Here is a 21675-nt window from a genome sequence, read left to right as displayed (position 1 = left end):
TAACATAGATTCAATGTTCTGAGCCATTCATAGGTGGACCTAGTACATGTAGCTAAGATATTCCTTTATCTAATTGAAAGGAAATTGTAGAATCTTCAACTTCTCTGATGCTTGATAGCTTATCCCTTTGCCCTTTACTTCTCCCAATTTCTTTTCAATTTTCTGTTTTACGAGGGAAATTTGAGCCTAAATTGGATTCTCATTCGATCTGTAAGCTACATCGGGAAAATGAACAGGCGAGGTGCCCTGCCTTCCATACGCAACGACTTGAAATTAAGTTTGACGGAACATTTTGGGCAGGCACGGTCATTCCATCTTAAATGGCAGATAGCTGAAATGGAGAAAATATTTGTTTTCAGTGAAGGGCTTTTTGTGCACATAATGAAAGCTTATAATCATACGTCAGCTCTCGACAAGTCGCATACACAACAGCTATACATGGTATTATCCATAGACGACATCATGACAGTTTGTATTCTACAGATATAACTCTTCTTAATCATATAGAGGGCTTATCATGAGGCACCAAAGTCTGGATAAATAATGCTTTGACTTAAAAAAAAACACAATTTAAAAAGCTGTCATGAAAAGGTTTTTTTCTTCAAAATTTTTGCATAAATTATCTAGTTTATAGTATTACCATGAAAAATTAGCATCTCAAAATTCTAAGTTATAAAAAAAGTTGCAAAATTTGCACAAAATAACTGGAGTATTAAGAGGCAAATGTATTTAAGGTAAGGGCATATTTTTTATGAGGCATATTTCTACACTGCATCACAACTGGGATTTTTTTTAAAGGGAGCATAAAATATCTAAGAGAAATGAAAAGGGCATTGAGGGAAATCAAAAGGGTACCCAAGCCCTGTAATCTCAGCCAATCACATGCCAATATTTCAGTAGCTTATAACAGTCAATGTAAAGTGCTATCATAAGCAAGTCTATTTCATCTATAATCTTGAGTAGATATGAAATGAGTTCTCTCGCTCTCTGTTTGTGTGTCTCTGTCTCTCTGTTCAATATTGCCAAACTCATCACCCCTCTGTCTCTTTCCTTTCTCCACTTTCTCTCTTTCCTCTCTGAAGACATTTGAAGTCATCTTTCAGTGAAGAAAAATGAAAAAAATGCTACGTGTGAAAATGAAAAAAAAAAAGCTATTGAACACCTTGCAGACATCCATTGCCCTCCCCCCTCTCTCTCATGGTTGCACCCTTTCTCTGTCATGTGACACATTATGCACCCACATACTTCCCGTCCCTATCTCATCAATATTCCAATCATCTTGATTATATTGTATTCTCATGATAAATTGCAATACTCGGCACTTAACGCTTCATCCATCTTCACACCCTAGAGAAATGTAGAAAATGGTAGGAAAAGGGAAAATTACATTTTTCACTACAGCCTTGCATGAACATCTATGTACAGTATAGAAAGGTACCAAATGCATTTGTCCACATAAAAATAAGTTGAAATTTGCTTTCTTTATTTTTGCCTTTATGTCTAGAGAATTCTAATAACACTACAGTCCAATATCTTTTCAGTAATTTGTATATCTTTTGGAATATGTCATAACAATTTTGTTTCCTGTGTAAATACTGCTTTGAAAATTTAGAGCGGAAAATAAATAGCTTTACTTGATTTAAAAGATAGTAATACATTACTTCACTCACTCACTTATTAACTCACTTCATTCATTCATTTATTCATTCATTCATTCATTCTTTCTTTATTTACTGATCTGTTTTATCAATCTATTCATTAGATATCATTCACTCAACTATTTACTGATCTATATGATCTAAAATACACATCCCCACTACTGTTAGGCCGATTCTTTCACACCTGAGGCGATGGCTGAGGATGATTGGACTGCTTTGATAATATAGAATGTTGCTTAATCATTCTAATGACCTCAATACAAAGTGTTGTGCATATTCAATTTACAGCATAACAGTATCGGGGTCTTTAAAAAAGAAATGATCTTGAGTACCCTCATATTTTGTTGTTGGTTTAAATATATGACTTCAATTTTGGTCACTATGCAGAAGAATCACTCAATCAGGGGCAAATCACAGACAGAGTTTAAATACAACTCAAAAGCACAAGTCAATAGTGCACCCATTTCATTGATTAAATATCAAGTTGGGTTTGAATTTTGGATTTGCTTTTTATTGTAGCTCTTTCTGTAACATGTTCCACAATTTTCTAAATGTTGATTATTTAGAAGACCATATCACTATCCTAGCTTGTTGTCCTGGCAATAAGTCATGGACCCTTGTATGGTCAGATAAGCTTACCTGTGAGTTGGCCTCGTGATGACATGGAATCTTTACCGACCAGTTTGATGGTATGATCTGAACACACCGTGGCTATCAACGGCTCCCCACATCGTGCAAACCTACAGAGAAAAAAGAGAAAATGAGTTCACTGTTAGACCATGCATAGATGGACCAAATGTCAACTCGACCAACTATTTTACGTGGGTTTTTTTCCCCCAAATCTGGCAGAAACTTTCCAAGCAGTATGCTGACTTGTCAATAAATATCCTATAATAGCCTTTTTTGCAGTATACCAGATTCATGCTCCCATATTTTTTTTTCAGTTCGAGAAGAGCATCCATTAACTAGAAAACTCTCTTCAGGCTACATTAGGAAATGAAAATAAAAATCATACATGTACAATTAAACTTGCAGTTACGATGAGGAGAATTATGAATGTTGTCTATTGAATTTCATGGAAACGGAATCCAAACAAAAAGATAATATTGTTGACATGATAAACAAAGTTGTCTGTTTTCGTCCCATTGAATCAGTGAATAATAATACAAATTGTGAAATGACATCAAACATGTTTGCCATTTCCTTAATCTGGCCTTTACCTGATAGAAATCAATATTGACCTTGGCTTATACTGAGTCAGATTCTCACTCTAGAGGTGCCTTCCTCATCAGCCCGAGCTTGCACAATCCAAGACCGCTTGGAGCATTCACATTATATGTTAAACTGGTTTCTAATTTACTAAAACTGGGTCCCGTATTACAAAGAGTTGCGATTGATCCCATCAATCTCAGCTATATGGAAATCCATCAATGTCATAATTTTTTCTCCTGGAAATTAGCAAAATGTCCTTGGCAAACAAAAAGAAGCACACTGAATTTTCAAGAAAAACAATGGATGCCTAAATATACATCATATATGTACAAAGTATTTTGAACAAACAAGCCTGTTAGATGTTGATGTTGCTGGCTTTCCATATCCAATGGTTGTGGTTGATCGGATCAATCACAACTCTTTGTAAGACTGGGCTTAGGTTTCCACTAAACTAGTTTAGAAAGAAGAGGAGAACAGGGTGCATGAGACAAATATAAATAGGCCTGTGTTCGGGCCTCTGATGCATCACTTCTGCCAGTACATGTGATGTGTGTCAAGTATTAGCTGAATAAATTTTCAAAGCATAAAATTCATGAGCAGTCAAAAAGGCTGAAAATAACCATGAGCAAGTTTTCTTTACAAATGAACAGCAAAGAAATCTATTCCTTTATTATTATCTTCTGTTTCTACTACTGATCATTATTTTCATTTTTATTCATTATTCTGATTTTTCTTTGAAATCGAATCATACTTCACTTGTTGCACCCCTAATTACTTTAGAGATGTTATTAAGTTTCCAGCCTCTCGCTTGGTTCGGTGTTACAAAAGTGCAGGATTAAAATGATTGAGACGATTTAATTCAATCATAGGAACATGTAAGCTTGCAAATTTGAATTTGAAAAGATGAATCAAACATTTCTGTGGTACCAATTTATTAAGTGCTGTGACAGACAATCTCCTAAATTGTAAAGTGCACTTGATAATCATCAACATTCAATACATTTTGTACTACATCAACATCACTTTTACTTGCTCCTCATTTCAAATTAAGTGCACCATAGCCAATAGCCTTTATGAATAATGACACTGTTCTCTGAACCCTATCCTGTATCATACTAGTATTCTCTATTTCTGTTTATAGTTTATCAGGTGTATTCAGACCGACTCGAACTCCAGAACACCTGTAAATTTTGATACGAGAACTGGTTCATTGCTCAAAATATAAGATAATTATCTTGTGCATTCATACCCACCAAACTAGAGACTTATAGGGTAAGTTTTTGAAATACTGAGCATGCGTAGTATGGTCTGGGTAGGAGGCGATGTGTGCAATTCAAAATTGCTAGCTCAGCAGCCCCACGGCATCCGCAAACAACATACTTATTGGGTTTGGAAAGTTTTTGTAATTTGCTTTTGTAGGGCCAAAATATCCAAGACCTTGGAAACAAAATCCCTGCAAAAGTTCTGGCAAGTTTGACAAGTCCCTACTATTTAAGAGGTATCTTCTTTATGAGAATATTACAAGTATTTTGCTTTCACATTGGCTAAAATACCTGGGAAGCATTAACATAGACCTATCATCTGACATGTTGTCAGCTACACAATTTACCCTGAATATGACTGACTGCTACTATGGTAACTGTAGGATAACACAGGACCCTTTTGATAAAACATGCAACAAGTGCTTTCATGAAATGCTCCCCCATATTTTCTGATTGAGGTGGATAAGGATAAATTTCCCGATCAGAGTATGCATGTACCTACATTCTCAAACTTTGAGTTGGTGTGAATACACCAGTCGTGAGAATTGGAAATACACATGACCTTCAGGACTACCAAGTATCATCCTGTATCATCAAATTGAGCTTGGTTTGGCACGCTTACCAATCTAAGCTAATTAATTGAGTTTTATTTATACCCATGGACGGAGACCGTATCAATCAACATGCCACATTGCACTGCAACAGGATTCAGCCTCCAAAACCCCCCCACAAAATACGATGTCTGTCCAAATCAGATTTTATATTAATTCACCAAAATAGGATTATAACCACAATGACAATGGGATCATATATCCACATGGATAAGTGCTGAATTGAACTGGGTTTGAGAATAAACCCTTGCAATTTCCTGTGTTTTGACTCAAATGAGAAACAGAGAACCTGCTGTCCTAATTGCATTTTCAATTTTGGATGGTGACAAATTCACAATTTTCATACAGTATTTGGGTAGCTAAACTGATGGCACTGTACACACCCACCTCTATACAACTACTGCTGATAATAAGCCCTGGCTTTTTCCTGTGTTTCGAATCACAGATGAGAAACGTTCTTCTTATCTTTGCTGAATTTGTATTTTTGGGTGCTATACATTTGCAATTTTTCATATTTTAGTTGTATAATGGATGCTTTCATGGTGATGCATAATTGCACACACCTATGCAAGGTTAGTACTGCCACCTGTCACGTTTTTTACAATGGTCCCATCCATCACAGAACTCCCCTTTGGGATGGTCTCTCATTGCCATGACAACCAAAAACTTAAAGAAGTCAATCCACGAAGAAATATTAACAAGATGAATTTTGACAGAAGATGAATAATGCCTCTTAAGCAGCATTATTCTGCAGGTGAGGCTATTTAGAAATATAACCCTACCTTTTTTGTCGCAATGTTGAAACATTGTCTTGATAAAAAAATTTAGAACAAGGCTAGGTCAAAAAAAAAGTTTGCCATACCCTGACTGACCCTAGTCAAACTTGCCAACTTTAATTATTTTATTCAAACTTTACCCCTGAATATGCCAATCGATCTGAATTGCTCTTTTTATAGTAAATCAAATAAATGGAAATACTTGGTGTCTTGAAAATATTTTTTTAAATACATTTGGGCTAATGCACATAAATATCTTAACTAATTATATTATCAAATGAATCAATGATGGATGTTCTTCAAATATTTGATGTACTGTTCTATTTTGTAATATTTGCAGACAATGATAAATATTGAAATATTGGCTATGTTATGTACAAGTATGTACATGTATAGATGTAATTGATCTTTTTAAACAAAATTTATATCTGAAAAAAAAAACACTTTGAGGTTCAAATCCTTTAATATAGGCAATATTCTGGATAGGTCAAGTCTTCATATCCTCTGCATCTTGAACTATTAACTTGCACTTGGCTTACCTGGCAGGGAAGACACAACCCAGAGATTTCAAGTGTTTACAACTCTCTACATGAAAGAGAGCCTGCTACGGAAATAGGTCATTCTATCCACCCCCCACCCCCGAAAGAGTCATTCGATCCATCTACCCCCCCCCATACATACATGTACACACATGGAATAGCTCAAGAATTCAATTCCCCCCCACACACACACACGTGGAATAGATCATTCAATCCACCCCCCACCTGCCTCCCCGACACATACACACATTAAACAGCTTACTTGATTCCCTCACACATTCATAGAAATGGGTTATTCTTTCCACCCCGTCTCACAAACACTCACATGCACTGGTCATCTTCAGAATCATTATTAAACACATTTGTTTACAGTGCTTCCTTTGAAAAATCAATTTAAGGCGATTCAAATATCCTTGTGTTTCAACTAATAAAAACAATGACCTTTGGTGTGATCAAAGCATGAATTTTATATTGGACATTTGATATATACTAGTGACAGTGCCCTTGGCCTCCAGGTTGACTTGTAGGTGCAAACTTTGATGAGATACAATTTGATTGAATTAAAACTTTCTTTTTCACCATCATCTAATTAATTTTTACTTATAGCCTATTATTAAATGTTTTTCAAATTAGACTTAATGACTCAGGCCTCATCATAGATATGTAGGCCAATTAATGTCACAATAAATGTGCCATCATAAATAAGTCTTCTGGCAGTCATGATCAGAGTCTCATACACCACTGCTATATAATTAGGATTCTCTGATATGGTGCCTGACAATCCTAATTGTTGGTGCTTCTTTAGACGGTTAATGACTTCCATTAGGTCTTGAAAACACACCGTACACACAAAAAAAGACAATTGACATTATCTCATTCTGCCTGAATCAGAAGCAAATTTTTCTGCTTTATTTATCCTTTTATCACCAGTCATCATCATTATGCACTGTCACGATTAAACCCTTTTCACCCCTATAGGATGTAGGCAGGAGAGCATCTCATTTACATAGATGCTGTCCACTAGGAAACAGGGCATTGGTGAATAAGGTTACCAAAGGTTTTTGGTAACATACACGGGTCAATGGGGTATTACAGCCGATTGGATCTCTGTGTATCATTTGCTTGGGAATTATACCACTAAACACCCACTCACATCAATGGATCCTGCCTCTTCTTGTAATACCTTGTATTCTAAATTAGTAGAGTGGGCTGCCACGGACATTCAAAACCAATCTCGTACTTTGAATCAAGAATTTTACTCCATGGACATTTTTAAGCTAATTCTAAAATCATTCAGAATTTAAGACTATTTACTTTGATCTAAAAATTAATGCAGAATGGAATAGTTGAAGTTCAGTTTATAATGATTATTAAAATACTTGTTATTTATGTATTCATATGCCTTTATATCACTGGCTCTCAATAGAGTGATCGACCAGGTTCAATCCTATCTTTTCAAGCATTAATTTTATAATACGCTGTATGTGACCATTTCATTTTTGTACACGGTACAGGAATATTGTTTTGATTTTCATGCAAGAAGTCAGACCAAACAAAGAGCTTACTCAACAAAGAATTCACAGAATTACAACATTAATTTTGCTTCAAAATATTTCATGAATCTTTCTAAGTATTTTAATTAAGTTTAAAGTTGAATTGATTTAAAGCAGGTTAATAATGGGAAAAAAATCAATTATCAAACACGATCAATATCACAACGGGATATTCAACCTCCATATCAGTAATCACTAAACTTAGACTGGATGAAATGGTAGTTTGCTTTTTTTCCCTTTGTTGAGGTCAATATCACAGGAACATTTTCATGGTCTTTTTTTCTATTTCAATACCCTTTCTAAATACTTGTTCAATCAATTTTAATTGCATTTTTTACTCTTCTTCCCTCTTCCCCTCCTAGTCATATCAAATCACATCACCATAAACAATTTTCTTTTACCAACCTTGCTTCTCAGAAGACCAACAACCCATTTTGACGAAATAAAAAGCCACAAACCTTTAAATCACTTCACAAATCACCTCATCACAGACCTATGATGTTCCAGCTCACTTACAGACGTCCTACTTTAGATCGAACACAGTCCATAGGAAAGTCATTATAAAGGGGCTTGATTCGAAGACGCTATTAAATATTTATTGATATAAATCTCACTTCCCTGCATAGGGATCAGTTTATTTGCTTCCAGTCTATTTCATTTTCCTTCAATTACCAGTCATTTCATGCAGACTGGCTTCACTCAGAGTGTTTCAAATATGAAAACATTCAGGTTTGTGAATTGTCACTTGGTTAACCGCTTTGTCCAATTCCCATTGGGTAATCTAATGGGGGGCCACTTCCATTCACGAGTGGATACCATGCGCGACCATGGGGTCTCGAAAAGCACCCTAAACATGTAATTTCTATATTCTGAAAATGCATCCCTTAACAAGTATTGGCGTGTGAAAACCTACCCTTAACAAGTATGGGAAACAAAACGATACTCTTGGCAAATATTCCCTGAAATGAACCCCTAAACAAGTACAGGAATGTTTTATTGTTACGGGTCCTTCGGCCGTCGGCTTTAACTTATTTGGTTTAGTACGACCCCACATTCTACACCTCGCGAAAATCGGACTCTAAACACGAAGTGTTGGGGCAAAAAGGACATCCTTTATAAAACATTTTAATTTTGTTTATCATCCCCGCAAATTCGACCCTAAACACGTAATTTTCCTAACGAAATAGATACCCTTTTTTCATTATTTTTGTGTTTTTGACACCCTTATCACGTTACGTACGTAACGTGCCCTATCGTGAAAAAGACATCCTTTTTAAATTTGGTCTATCTTATTCCTTTTGAATAAATCCCACTTTGTCTAACATGTCTTGGTATAATTTCACTTGGTCTAATTCAACTTATCTACAACTTTAATATCCATTCAGTGCACAAACAATTTACATGTAAGCTAGTCGTAACATCGTTCTCCCCATAACAGTTTGATAGTGTAAAAAAATGCCTCTATACTATACTATATTTAGTTATCATAGAATTTGAAATCTGGCTATATCTTATTTTATCCAATTCCAACTTGGTCTAGACTATCAGTCAATGATGTATCTAAGAATTAGACAAACTTGTATTACACAAAGTGGCCACTCAAGCTCAAACTCTCTATGTCTACATATTTCTAATACAAACTATTTAATAATATATGAACAAACTAATGACAAATTAATCTTTCATTCCTTTTCTGAATTTCGAACATGAAATATTACAAGATGAAATTTTTAAAAATGGATATCAGTTGGTGGTTTATCTTATTATGCAAAATGTTCCATTATCAAAGTAGCTGTTAATGTATTCATATTTAATAGGTGTCTTTCATAAGATTAAGTCTTACAATAAATTTCATGACGTCTGAAAGGCCAATGTAGAAAATTATCATCAAAATTCACTACACCGCCCCCATGGCCAATCAGTATGCACAGCTCCATGAGCCATAAATAATAATGACTTCATTTATTTAGGAGAGGGAGGACATATACATTTAGAGTTTGAATTTGTTTACAATGTAGGCTAAAGTATTACATGAAATAATGTCTCCATCATAGTAACATGCAATCAGGAAATAATTTTGCTTTACAAATTTGCATAGCATTTTTGGCCATTAGGGAAAAGCTCTCAACTAAGTAATGTTCAGTCCTATGTAAAAATATGCAATACAAAAGACTTTGTGCATAGCCAGAGCAGTTTTTCAAAAATGTTAAGTAAATTGCGATGCGATACCAGGAAAATTATTCCCTGGCAATGTTCCGTTAATCATGATTGGTATCATGCAAATGCAAAAGATAAACACTCACTTTAGTTTAACTTACTATGTCCTGGGTATAACAAATTCATCTTGATGATATTAAAGACTTTCTGGTGCGATTAATTTTTGCTCAATGTAATCTTAAAAATTAGGTTTTAATGATTTCTTTTCCTTGCTTTTCTACTTTTGTTTCCAATGATTCGATAGAATGTGTCTGTATGCACTTGGTTCACAAATGTACATACAATGTAATGAACCCTCATGTAGCCAGCCAACTCACTATCCACATACATGCATGCACATTATGCTAATCACATGGATAATTATAGAGAACATTCTCTACAATCAATATAATCTTCCCCAAGGAAAACAACATCTCTATCTCCCTTCTAAATGCATCAGCAAATATCTCTTCTCACAAGCCGTTTTCATGAATTTGATTCATTGGCTAATCACATTTTTCTACATAATTTTCAAGCCTGTACTCCACCATCCTACCTTCTTTTTTTCTTCCTATCCTTCTTTCCTTTATTTATTTACTTCTATCCTTTCGTATTCTCCTCCTCATCCTCCTCTTTCTTCTCCTTTTCATCTTCTTCCACTTTTCCCAATTCTTCTCTTTCTTCCTTTTATTTTTTGCCATCTTCCTCTTTTTCTTCTTTCACTCCCTCTTCTTCTTCTTCCCTGCCTCTTTTTCACATCTGGAAATTCTCACTCCAGGGGTCTGTGGGTGTGTACTTCAAACAGGTGTGCACATACTTAAAATAATCATGGTGTGCCCTTATAAACATTTTATGAGGTTGAGTAAAAATATAACCATCATTCAGAATTTACTTTTCATTTAGTGATAACTTCAATTTTTACATTTATTTTCTTACCTACATGTAGCTATAATTTGGAAAATTTATATCTGAAATCTCCCCGAAGAGATCGGAGCGCCCCACTTCTACGGATTTGCCATTAGTATCCATCCATATCAAATTGCATACACTATGGACTTCTTCTGGATGATTTGTGTCAATTTCAGACAGAGAGTGACAGCTGTGTGAGTCACCATCACTAAGCATTAATTCTGAGAATAGAATGCTTGTAATATCACAGGGAGATCTAATACACAAAGTGGTATGGCAAATACTATCTTTTCCCATGATGACAATATGACATCCATGGACATTACATGAAAGAATAGCAGATTTCACCATACTAATTCATCATTGCAATGTTTTTTCATTGCATCTCAAAATGTGTGAATGTTGGAGCGCTGCACCAAGGTGCATCAGAAGGCACCCAATCATACAGTAATTTCACAACCTGGGAATCAGGAAATAAGACACCATTCACATTCTAAAACTAGCTTTACTGGAAACCAGTTTGGAAGATCCCTTTGCTAGCATTCCCATTTGATCTCCCGAAGGTGGTTTTCAAAACCACTTCACATAAAGCGGTCATGTTGCTATGGGAACATTCTCAGTGGGGTGACATGTTTCGCGCGAAACTTGAAACTGCAGTATAGCCATTCCACATACGGTGTGTGGAGTAGCGTGCTCCAAATGTGAAATATCGCTTCCCCAAAAAACGGTTGTGTCCTCACTTAGGCCAAAACCTGTTTAACGAGGCTTCCAAGACTGCTTCGACCGTTCTCATTACACGTCAAACTAGTTTCCAGTATAAACTACCGTTCATTAAAAAATGTGAGTTTCATAAAGTGATTCCAGGCCTACCAACTACTTTATATTTCATTAAAGAACGGTGTATTATTAATGTGGAATTGACCATAGCACTCTCAACTGTAAGCAGTCTTGCTTGCATCGCTCCAAAACAAACCTGCAACTGCAATTGATGATAACTAGTTTGGCCAAAAATAAAGACTGAACAACATGCTGCCGTGCACATAATAATGACCCAGTAAGCTATGCATTAGGATATATATGTGCCATAGCACCTTGGTGTGCACCAAGGTGAGCCACTGGCACCCTTCATATTTTCACTGACTGGGAATGATCAGAGCAGTCTCAATCTAAGACAATCTTGTTGTCTCAAACTTAAATTTTTTTTGCAATGTTATCGATTCTGTGCGAGTAATCAATTATTCAAGCTAGAATCACCAACATTAATGATAAATCAAAAGGGAACATGAAACATGATTAATGTGGGAGAACATATATATATATATATATATATATATACATATCAAAAATCTCCCCCCCCAAAAAAAAAGGAGTAGCTCCTTTTAAAAAGGAGTAGTTGGTAGGCCTGGAATCACTTTATGAAACTCACATTTTTTAATGTTTGCATAAAAAGACCTCTTTAAACAAACAGAATTCATCATTTCATTCAACTAACCATCAATTGATTCAATTGCGCAATCTTATGTTCTTGAAAATGGTTGCTCGAATACAATTTTTTTAGACCTCTTATAGCAAAAACAAAACAGGAGAAACAAATTCAGAAAAAGATCACATAAAGCAATGGGAATCAAAATGGGTATGTAGATAGCAGCATGTCAAGGAAGATAAAGTCATTTCAAGTTGACTTTTGTGCAAATTCACTAGCCTGCAACCGTTCAAAATAGGTAAAAATGCATTAGAATATTGTAAGATATGATTAACAGTGTTGAGAGGTGAATCAACTAACTGATGATTAAATATGAGTGAAAATATATTGGCTTAACCCATCTCTAAATTACAATGTGAATATTACAAATGGCACAGAGGAATCCGTGGAATATAGTCCTGTAAAGGATATGATTTATTTCTCTCATTATATCCGCTTGACTAATGTCTCCCATCACTAATATGATTTTATTGATTCATGGTTCGACCAGGGGCACAATAATCATCTTCATGATTGGCTAGTCACGTGACTGCTTTAAGCGAACAACATCTACGTGTTAACAATCATGATTGCAAAAATCCACATAAGTACTCTCCGACAACCAACCGGCCTTTCATTAGCCCAATGATGAAAGCACGCTAGTAATACTACTCATCTACTGCAAATAAATCCAACGCTGGAATGCTCGCTCTTAGGACAACCTGGTAATTACGGTTTGCTCTGTACACCGTGCATTGTTTAGAGAGGTATTGCACCGTCAGCGAAAATGAAAAGGTTTCACCACTTTATCCTAATTGCAAGGCCAATAAAAGCTTGATTATGGTGTATTTACTGTTTTAAGGCTCCGCATATAAAAAATACAGTATTCATTTAAATATGAGGATATGACTCTTTCCAAAGTGTACACTGGTGATGAATTTTAGATGCAGCCCATGTTTGTATGCATAAGACTGCCTCTAAATAACTTATTGATTTCCATGAAAAGTACTAAATAAATAAGCCAGAAAAAGGCAATCATCCCGACTGGAATCAGCCCAAAATACTAAGCCTTCTTCTAAAATATTTTTTTGTAAAGTAATTTATTCTGCTTCATTTTTCCTCAACATGATTTCATACAAGTATAAAAAGAATGACAAGATTCAAATGACAAAACCAAAGTTACACAGTTTTATTGGTAATATAATCCTGAGATCTCATTGTATTGTGGTATATTTTGTGTTTCCCAGTAAACCTATTGAAAAAAAAAGGTAAATCCAGTGACAATTACATGTAAATACCATTTGTGACTGGCCACCCCAAAACCAAAAATAACTTGGGCAAGGCCCAAAATGAATTTTGAGATTTTTAATAAGTTTGAAGCACATCCTTAGCTTTAAAATGATATGTGATTTTGCCAAACTTGATCAACAATAACTCACTCAAATCCTTGATTGAATGCGGAGAAAACAAAGTGAGAGCTTCAGAAAATAAGGAAAAAAAAAATTAAGTTTGAGTTCAAGCACGAGATGTGTACACTCCTCAAAAACTTGTATCAAAGAAACTCTTGTATCTTGTTTTGTGTTCAACTTTAGAACTCAAAATTTTTACAGTATAAAGATGAAGAAGTATTCCTCTGACAAGCTACGTTTTCAGTTTCATCTTTTTGAAGACCAATTTACTATTTTGGCTATTAGTATTAAAACACAAAACCTTTCCTGCCAGCTCATTGGTGGTTTTCGGGTGGTTGGTCACATTTGTTCAACCAGTTGCAGAACAATAAAACAGAAATAGAATGAAATCATACTCCAGAAGCTCAAATCCAGGATATTTCTAATAAATTATGCATGAATTAGTGAAATCTGTCCTGGAGTTAGTTTGGGTTTGGTTATTCACTGCATACTTATCATTACAATTTCTAATCTTTTAGCTTTTTATGATCCCCTTATTTGAGTCTCCAGATTTTCAGCCCTTCTTGCGTGCGCTCTGAAAGCATTCTTAATGGTGTAGGGGAGGCCGGGATTAGTTGGAACGTGGGGTAAGTTGAAACATGGTAATTTTCTTTAACGCAGGCCTGTAAAATAAATTTATGCAATACTGCCCTCAATTTATTGCAATGATAATTTAGTTGTTGTATTATTGATAGCAATAAATTGAGGGCAGTATCGCATAGATTTATTTTACAGGTTTTGAAGAAAATTACAATGTTTCAACTTACCCCACGTTCCAACTTACCCCGGTCTGCCCTACCCATGCCAAATTTCATATCACCCTTAGAAAGCACCTGCATCCTCCTAAAGTGAACCGTTCCCATAAAATGCCCCTCCTCCTCATTCACCACAGGCACATTGACATGCATATAGCCCCCCGCTCCCGATTTCAGTTTATAGAAGGAAGCATACAAAATATTTAACTCTCAGATACACCTAAAAAAATCACAGGGGGGGGGGCATTTCAAAGAGGTTCTTGTCAGGTGATTTATCCAACAAAATATATTTCATCTTACAGTTACCACACAACTGAGTATTGAACTTGTGTGTTATAATTCAAGTGGGAGTGTGGGACAAGACTACACTGCTGAGAATGTTGCATTATGGGTAATAAACCTGGCCAGATACAAGCAGCTGAGGACTTGAGCTGGGGCTATGACAATAGGCTGGTATACAATTCACATGTGAACACAGCCAGCATGAACAGACTGAAAGCAAGCCTTATTATCTTACCTTTTCTGAGCATCAATCTCTGTGATGTATACGGATTGGTTGTCAGGAGCGATGGTGGTCGACCCACTGAGGTTTAGATTGGTGATAGGTTTGAAAAGAGACATCTTAGATTGCCGACGGAAAGACCTGCAAAAAAAACATCCATTACATTGTCAAACAAACAGTATACACCCATTGGATAACAATCTAAATATTTAGGAAAGAAAAAGTCAGGTACACATCCAGAGGATATTTTTCTTTTTTTTAAAGCAGGTCCCATAACACAAAGCGATTGATCATACAATATTTTTTTTTTCACAATTAATTGTACATTGAAAATACAACTTATATGGCTTTCAGCCTTTCACCCAGTATTTAAGTCAGAATAAAATCTTGGAATTAGCAGGATATTAACCTCTCATCTACTGATTGCTAAGGACATTGTGAATTACTTTTACCAAAACTGGCCATGCCCTTTCAGCTGACTGCTATAATGTTCACTTTTATGTATTGTAATGTACTATGATATAAAATAACGATTACATTCTTACATGTACATGTATGTCACAATTTTGTCAATTATGATAACATAACTCACATGAACGTGATGTCATAATGATTTCACCATCATGTCATGAGTCATATTGAATTGAGACATGAGTTTGACCTCACAATTCTGGAAAGCTTTAATGTAGACATTTTCTAATGTGCAAACTTTGTAAAAAAGGATTGCTGCAACATTTTTCCTTCCCAAATCCCCAATTACTTTGTTCTGGAAAATTTTGTTCAGTTTTGCCATGCCATATATTTGCAAACCTTTAGGAATTTCTTAGCGTATGGAATCCTTGCAAACTAGTATGTTAATGCAGGATAAGCAGCATCAATATTTCCTTTTTCCTGCATTATGCGAACATCATTTTTAAGTTAGCAAGGGGGCGGGCATCAATTTCATCTACACACTGCTCCCTAGTGAAATTAATGGATAAGGCTAAGCTATGAGGGGTGTCCAGCGCATGTATGCTAATTGAAATCGATCTCCAATGCATAGGACTGTTGTTGCATGCACAGCATGACACGGTAAATAATTTGAAATTAATGAAAAAACCAAGTATAAACAATACTGCAGAGATGCTTAAAATCTTTACAAGGTTGTGTACTTGTATGACTCAACAAGCTCTATCATACATGTACATAAGTTTAAAAAGCACTTATTTACACATTCTTGGAAAGCAATGAAGTTCAACAGAATACAACACTGCAAGTTGCATGCTTTTTTCACTGCCTAAAAAAGCAGAATGATTTCCTTAAAGGGGAATGAAACCTTTGGAAGAAGTAGGCTTGTGTCGAAACAGAAAAATCAAAGAATAAGAACAAAGAAAGTTTGAGAAAAATTGGACAAATAATGAGAAAGTTATGAGCATCTGAATATTGCAATCCCTAATGCCATGGAGATCCTCCTTTTGACAATGCGACAAGGATGAGTGATGTCACATGTGAACAACTTTCCCTTTGATGGACTATAAAATACTCCCCAAATGTCTCTTTTTGCTTTTTCTTGTACAGTGATACAAACTCTTTATCCATGATGTATTCTTTAAAAAAATCTGTATTACATGCCCTCCTATAGAAAGAACACATGATTTACAGATAGATGTGATAAAAGAAGCAGTTTAAGTGAAAGTAATGGGGAGGGTTGTTCACAAGTGACATCACACATCTTTGTCGCATTGCCAATTTGAGGATTTTCATAGCATTGGTGATCACAATATTCAAATGCTCATAACTTTCTCATTATTTGTCCGATTTTTCTCAAACTTTCGTTCATCCGTTTCTTTGATTTTTCTGTTTCAACACAAGCTACATGTATCTTGTTCCAAAGGTTTCATTCACCTTTAAAAACAACTCAAATTTGTTAGCCTCAAAATGGGCATTATTGTGTTTCTCAGCAGGGAAAATTACAGGGGGCTGGGGGCAAACTATGTACCCTAAATGCTCAAAAGGGCCATGAAATCTAAAACAAGGTGGTTCACTAACGAGTCTCGCCTGATATCGATCGCAATCAATAAAATATGCAATATGATCTTTAGACCCCTAGATGACCTTTGACCTTACCACCCTCAAGAACACACATGTGGTATTACCCAATGATCATTTGTACCAAGTTTAAACACAATTGATGCAGAAATAAAGAAATGTGAGCAATATGATCAAAAACTTGACCTTCTGACCCTTAAATGATCTTTGACCCCATCATCCTCAACAACACAAATGTGGCATTGCAAACCCATCAAAAAGATGAAGACATTTCTCATTTTATCATCAAAGACAACTTCTGTTCTAAACTGGCCTGTGTCCCCAGCATCCCCCCCCCCCACATGTCTGAACTATAGGTAACCCTGAGATGGAAGACAGAATATGGTACATGTACCCCTCACAGTAAATAAATCCTCATTCAAATCACCTTGGAACCACCATCTGTAATACGGGAATTTCAAGAGAAAAAAGGCTGATGAGATGGGCACCCATTAAAGGTCAAGTCTACCCAAGAACATATTTCATTTGAGTCAAAAGAGATAAATAAAACAAGAATAACGCTGAATTAGTTTCATCATAGTCAGATGTAATATATTTAAAAAATTTATGACATTTTAAATTTTCGCTAATTTATCACTTAACAGTTGTACAGTATGCACAACCTAGTGATATATAAATGAGAGAGTTGATGATGTCCCTCACTCACTACTTCTTTTGTTTTTTTTGTTTGAATTATACAATATTTCAATTTTTACTGATTTGACAATAATGAAAGAGTAAGGACCTACGTGACTGAACCATAAAATGTTAAAACAATGGTAACTCCACATGTTCAGGGAGGAAGAAATCTTTGTTTCACATGGGAATGAGGAGACAATTAGAATATTTCATATGAATTCAAAGGAAATAGTGAGTGATGTCATCAGTCCCCTCATTTGCATACTGACCAGGATATGCTTATACGGTTTTGTGAAATTAAACAAAACTTTACAATGTCATTACTTATTCTATCCGATTTTGATGAAATTTTCAGTGTTGTGCTTATTGGATTTTTCCCTTTTTATTCAAATCAACTTTTTTGTTGGGTTGGACTTGTCCTTTAAGGTCCCTTACCTCCTTGACTTGGGCTAACATGAAGGTCGGTATCTCTAAAAATCTGTCAGAATCCCCCAGGGAATTTCAACAGGCCTGTAACATCTTTCTCCTTCTCTCCCCCTGTTTATTCTCCCCCCCCATAAGAATAATTTAAAACGTAATGCATCAAATTCACTTTGCAGAAAGCTCAAGATACTAGGCTTGATTCAACCATTTAATTATTTAAATTTAACCATAATTTGCCTCATATTTCCTCTTTCACTGGCCTTAGATATTTTTGTGCCCTTTCAAGATTTTCCCTTTTCTGGTGTTGTATGAAAATATGCCCTTCTGAAAAGTGGAATTGTCGTAAAAATAAGGCTCATCAAGGAGAAAGAATGTAGGCATTGAATTGTTGCATCTCCACATAGGAACGTATCTATTAATGTGCCAACAGAAATCCTTTTAATACCAGAGGGAGATCATTCCAAAGAGCTGGATAAGTGTTTGCTAACTTCAGAAGCCCTTACCCCCCCCACAAAATGATGTGTGGAACGACAGCAGTGCCTCTTAAGGTTACGTAACCCTAATGAACTTGGGATATCATTCGGTAAACTGCTGATTCATCTATTGCCATCTCGTCTTCACATGGTCTACCTTCATTTAGTCTAATGCCATTCCGTCCATCAACATTTCATCTAACGACCATTTGATCCATTAACCAATATTGGTCCAATCATCATTTTGTCTAATCACCAGTTCTCTACATTACCATTTCATCATGTAACCAGTTGGTCTGATACCCATTTCTTTATCATTAATTTCGTCCAATTAACACCAAGTCCAATAAGACCAATATGGTATATAGACTAAATGGCTATTGGACCAACTGGTTATTAGATTAATGGGGAGTGGATGAAATGGCAATTAGACCATGTGATTAAAGGACGAACTGTGTAGTAGACAAAATGATTCATTCATTCATTTCGGTTTATTGTACACAATACTTCATTGTTAAAACAGTTGGGAGACTGAAACAAAGATTACAATGTAAGCATAAATTTCATAGTTACATAAGTGAAATGAAATAGTCAAATAATATAAAGTAACAATTAATTAATTGATGTTGGTATATTGCACTTAATGATACTAGACGAGTTGGTAATTGGACAAATTGGCATTAGAACAATTGAAAATACACCTGTATTAAACATCAGTAGGTAAATGTACTTCAGTGGGCAGCTAGGGGCAGGAAGGGGAGTCATTCTAGGGAATAAACAAAGATAATGATGAAAATGTGTTTGTGCGGTTTCGATGAAAACATGGGTAGAATGGCAGTGACACATGTATGACTCACAGTACGTGACATCTTAATCATAATTATTTGCATTGGGCCATTGGGAGATAATTATTGAATAATCAAAATAATGATAATAAAGCAATATCATTAGGACAGGCTCACACATCTAAAACAATAATAATCATAATAACCATCAACGCATCATTCGATCTTGTCACCTGTCACAATAGAAATCATATTTTAAATCATAAACAAATATGCTACATATTTTGTCTCTAACACAATCACTTAATCAGTAAAATCAATGTTTTGAAATACAATTGTCAAATAGACAGAGAATGATATTACTCTTAACAGACTTAAACTTAAAAAAAATGGGATCCAGGGCCACAAAGCCAGAAACAGAACTCCACTCCAGTTCAGAATCAGGTTGGGGGGGGACGTAACTAGATTTTCACACTTCTTACCAAATTCCAAATTGTTCACATGTGCATCTTCAGGCAACGAATCTGGTTGAGTTTCCAGTAAAGCCTACAACGATTGTTACAAAGACAGTCTTTTTTTTCCTTAGTGAAGATCTTTCAGGAGATGTGATGGTGCAACATGGGTGAATTCAGCGAGAACCAATGAACACCTTACCCGATTCTACCGGGTTAGCGAACCATCACTCCCGTACTTTGTCCTCAGTGAGCACGGCTTTTTTGAGAAGACTAACAAACAACACACGATGAATGTTATCGTCCTTTTCAGTATTTTAATTCATCCCTTTCAGATCATTGCACAGAAAGCTGAAGAATGATAGTACGTTACTCATCCCGAATATTACAATTGATGATGGTAGTCGACGAAGCACGACTGTATTGCCACTATTATTGGCACTGACACTGTATTGAGAGTGGGGATCGGAGAGTGGGAGCTTGGGCGCCTGGGAGAGAGAGGTGCACCGCGCGAGATTCCGCACACACATCGGAAATGCTGACAGGGAGGAGTGCTAGTGCAGTGGCGAACAGTGATGGCCTATGCAAGCGAGCACGTAACAGGTGCATGGAGTATATGCATGGGGCGGGGGCGGGGGGGGGGGGGACATCGGACACCCTGAAATTTTCACGACCAAGTTATAAAAAAAAGAATGAAAGAGAAGGAGAAAAGTAAAGAAAAGGATGGGGGGGGGGAATGGTGGGATTTTTATATGTACTGGTATATAAAAAAGTATTAGGCCCCTATATGTTCAAGGTCTATTTCAATTGAGTTTAATGAAGAAAGGCAATTTTGGCTCATTATACCTTAAATCTTAAAAAACAAAAAACAAATGAATAGATATTTATGTCCCCATCCTCAATGCACTCAGGGGCGGATCCAGGATTTTCCAAAAGGGGGGGGGGGGCGGGGTGCACATTTCCATAAGGAAAAATTTGACAAGCAAATAGTAAAAAAAAAGGTCTTCACTTTCAAAAGGGGCACACTTCTGTTTTTAAATTTTTTTACATTACAAATTGCAATCGTGCCTCTCAAGGGGGGGGGCACAAGCCGGCTTTGCCCCCCCCCCTGGGCCGCCAGTGTTCGCACTATACAACACCAACTTTTACAAGGCCTTAGTACTACTTTGTCATAGCATGTCTGTGTATACTAAAATAATCCAATTAATGAAATAACATTGATTTTATTAATCCAATCATTGAAATGCCTTTTTCCCGGTCTGTTCTTTCCCCCGAATGTTGCCAGTGTTTTGCTTGTATGATATATTACTCTATTCAGTCACATAGGCCTAATATTTCAGCAGTCCATTCAAGTGCCCCTTTCTTGCAATAGATAATTTTGTATCTGGTTTATTGGTCTAATGTCATTCAAGCAATAGTCCTTAGGAAAGTATCTTGAAAAGTTTTGTGTTAACATTCATTTGTTGGGTTGGGTTACACAAAGCAGTCTTCATTGCTTTGTTTTTTTTTTGGGGTCATCAGTGCCAAACTCCTTCTATTGTGGTACAAAGTCATATTTGATTAACTATTGGTACCACCAAACTCTCGTGCACACATACTTTTAAAAATATATATAATAATAATAATAATAATAATAATAGGCATTTATATAGCGCCATCTATCTAGAAATATTCTATTCCGAAGCGCTTTTTTTTATTATTATTATTACCCCGGCTTTAGCTCGAGCTGCCTCTCAGCGCTCATGCATTCAAGGAATTAATCCTACCGGGTACCCATTCACCTCACCTGGGTCGAGTGCAGCACAGTGTGGATAAATTTCTTGCTGAAGGAAATTACGCCGTGGCTGGGATTCGAACCCACGACCCTCTGTTTCAAAGTCAGAAGACTTATCCACTGGGCCACAACGCTCCACTATATCATTAATCAATTAAAAAATCATCTATACATAAAAT

The 21675-nt window shown here is 35.9% G+C and overlaps 1 protein-coding gene across 3 annotated transcripts in view; it reads right to left on the bottom strand.

The window, feature by feature from the left end:
* The window catches only part of LOC121407146 (WD repeat-containing protein 89-like), a 64927-nt gene extending 44754 nt beyond the window's left edge, over positions 1–20173 (bottom strand). For all 3 annotated transcript variants that reach the window (XM_041598085.1, XM_041598087.1, XM_041598086.1), the window contains exons 1-3: positions 19753–20173; positions 14899–15024; positions 2298–2398 (exon numbers count right to left, since the gene is read on the bottom strand). In XM_041598085.1, coding sequence (XP_041454019.1) covers positions 2298–2398; positions 14899–15002 — 205 coding nt within the window. In that variant the 5' untranslated portion in view covers positions 15003–15024; positions 19753–20173. The remainder of the gene's footprint in view (positions 1–2297; positions 2399–14898; positions 15025–19752) is intronic.
* Between the last annotated feature and the right edge of the window lie 1502 nt (positions 20174–21675).

The sequence above is a fragment of the Lytechinus variegatus genome, chromosome 2 (genome assembly GCF_018143015.1).
Source record: "Lytechinus variegatus isolate NC3 chromosome 2, Lvar_3.0, whole genome shotgun sequence".
Taxonomy (NCBI): Eukaryota; Metazoa; Echinodermata; class Echinoidea; order Temnopleuroida; family Toxopneustidae; genus Lytechinus; species Lytechinus variegatus.
The sequence above is the reverse complement of the archived record's forward strand: the minus strand, read 5'-3'. Positions and strand labels throughout refer to the sequence as shown.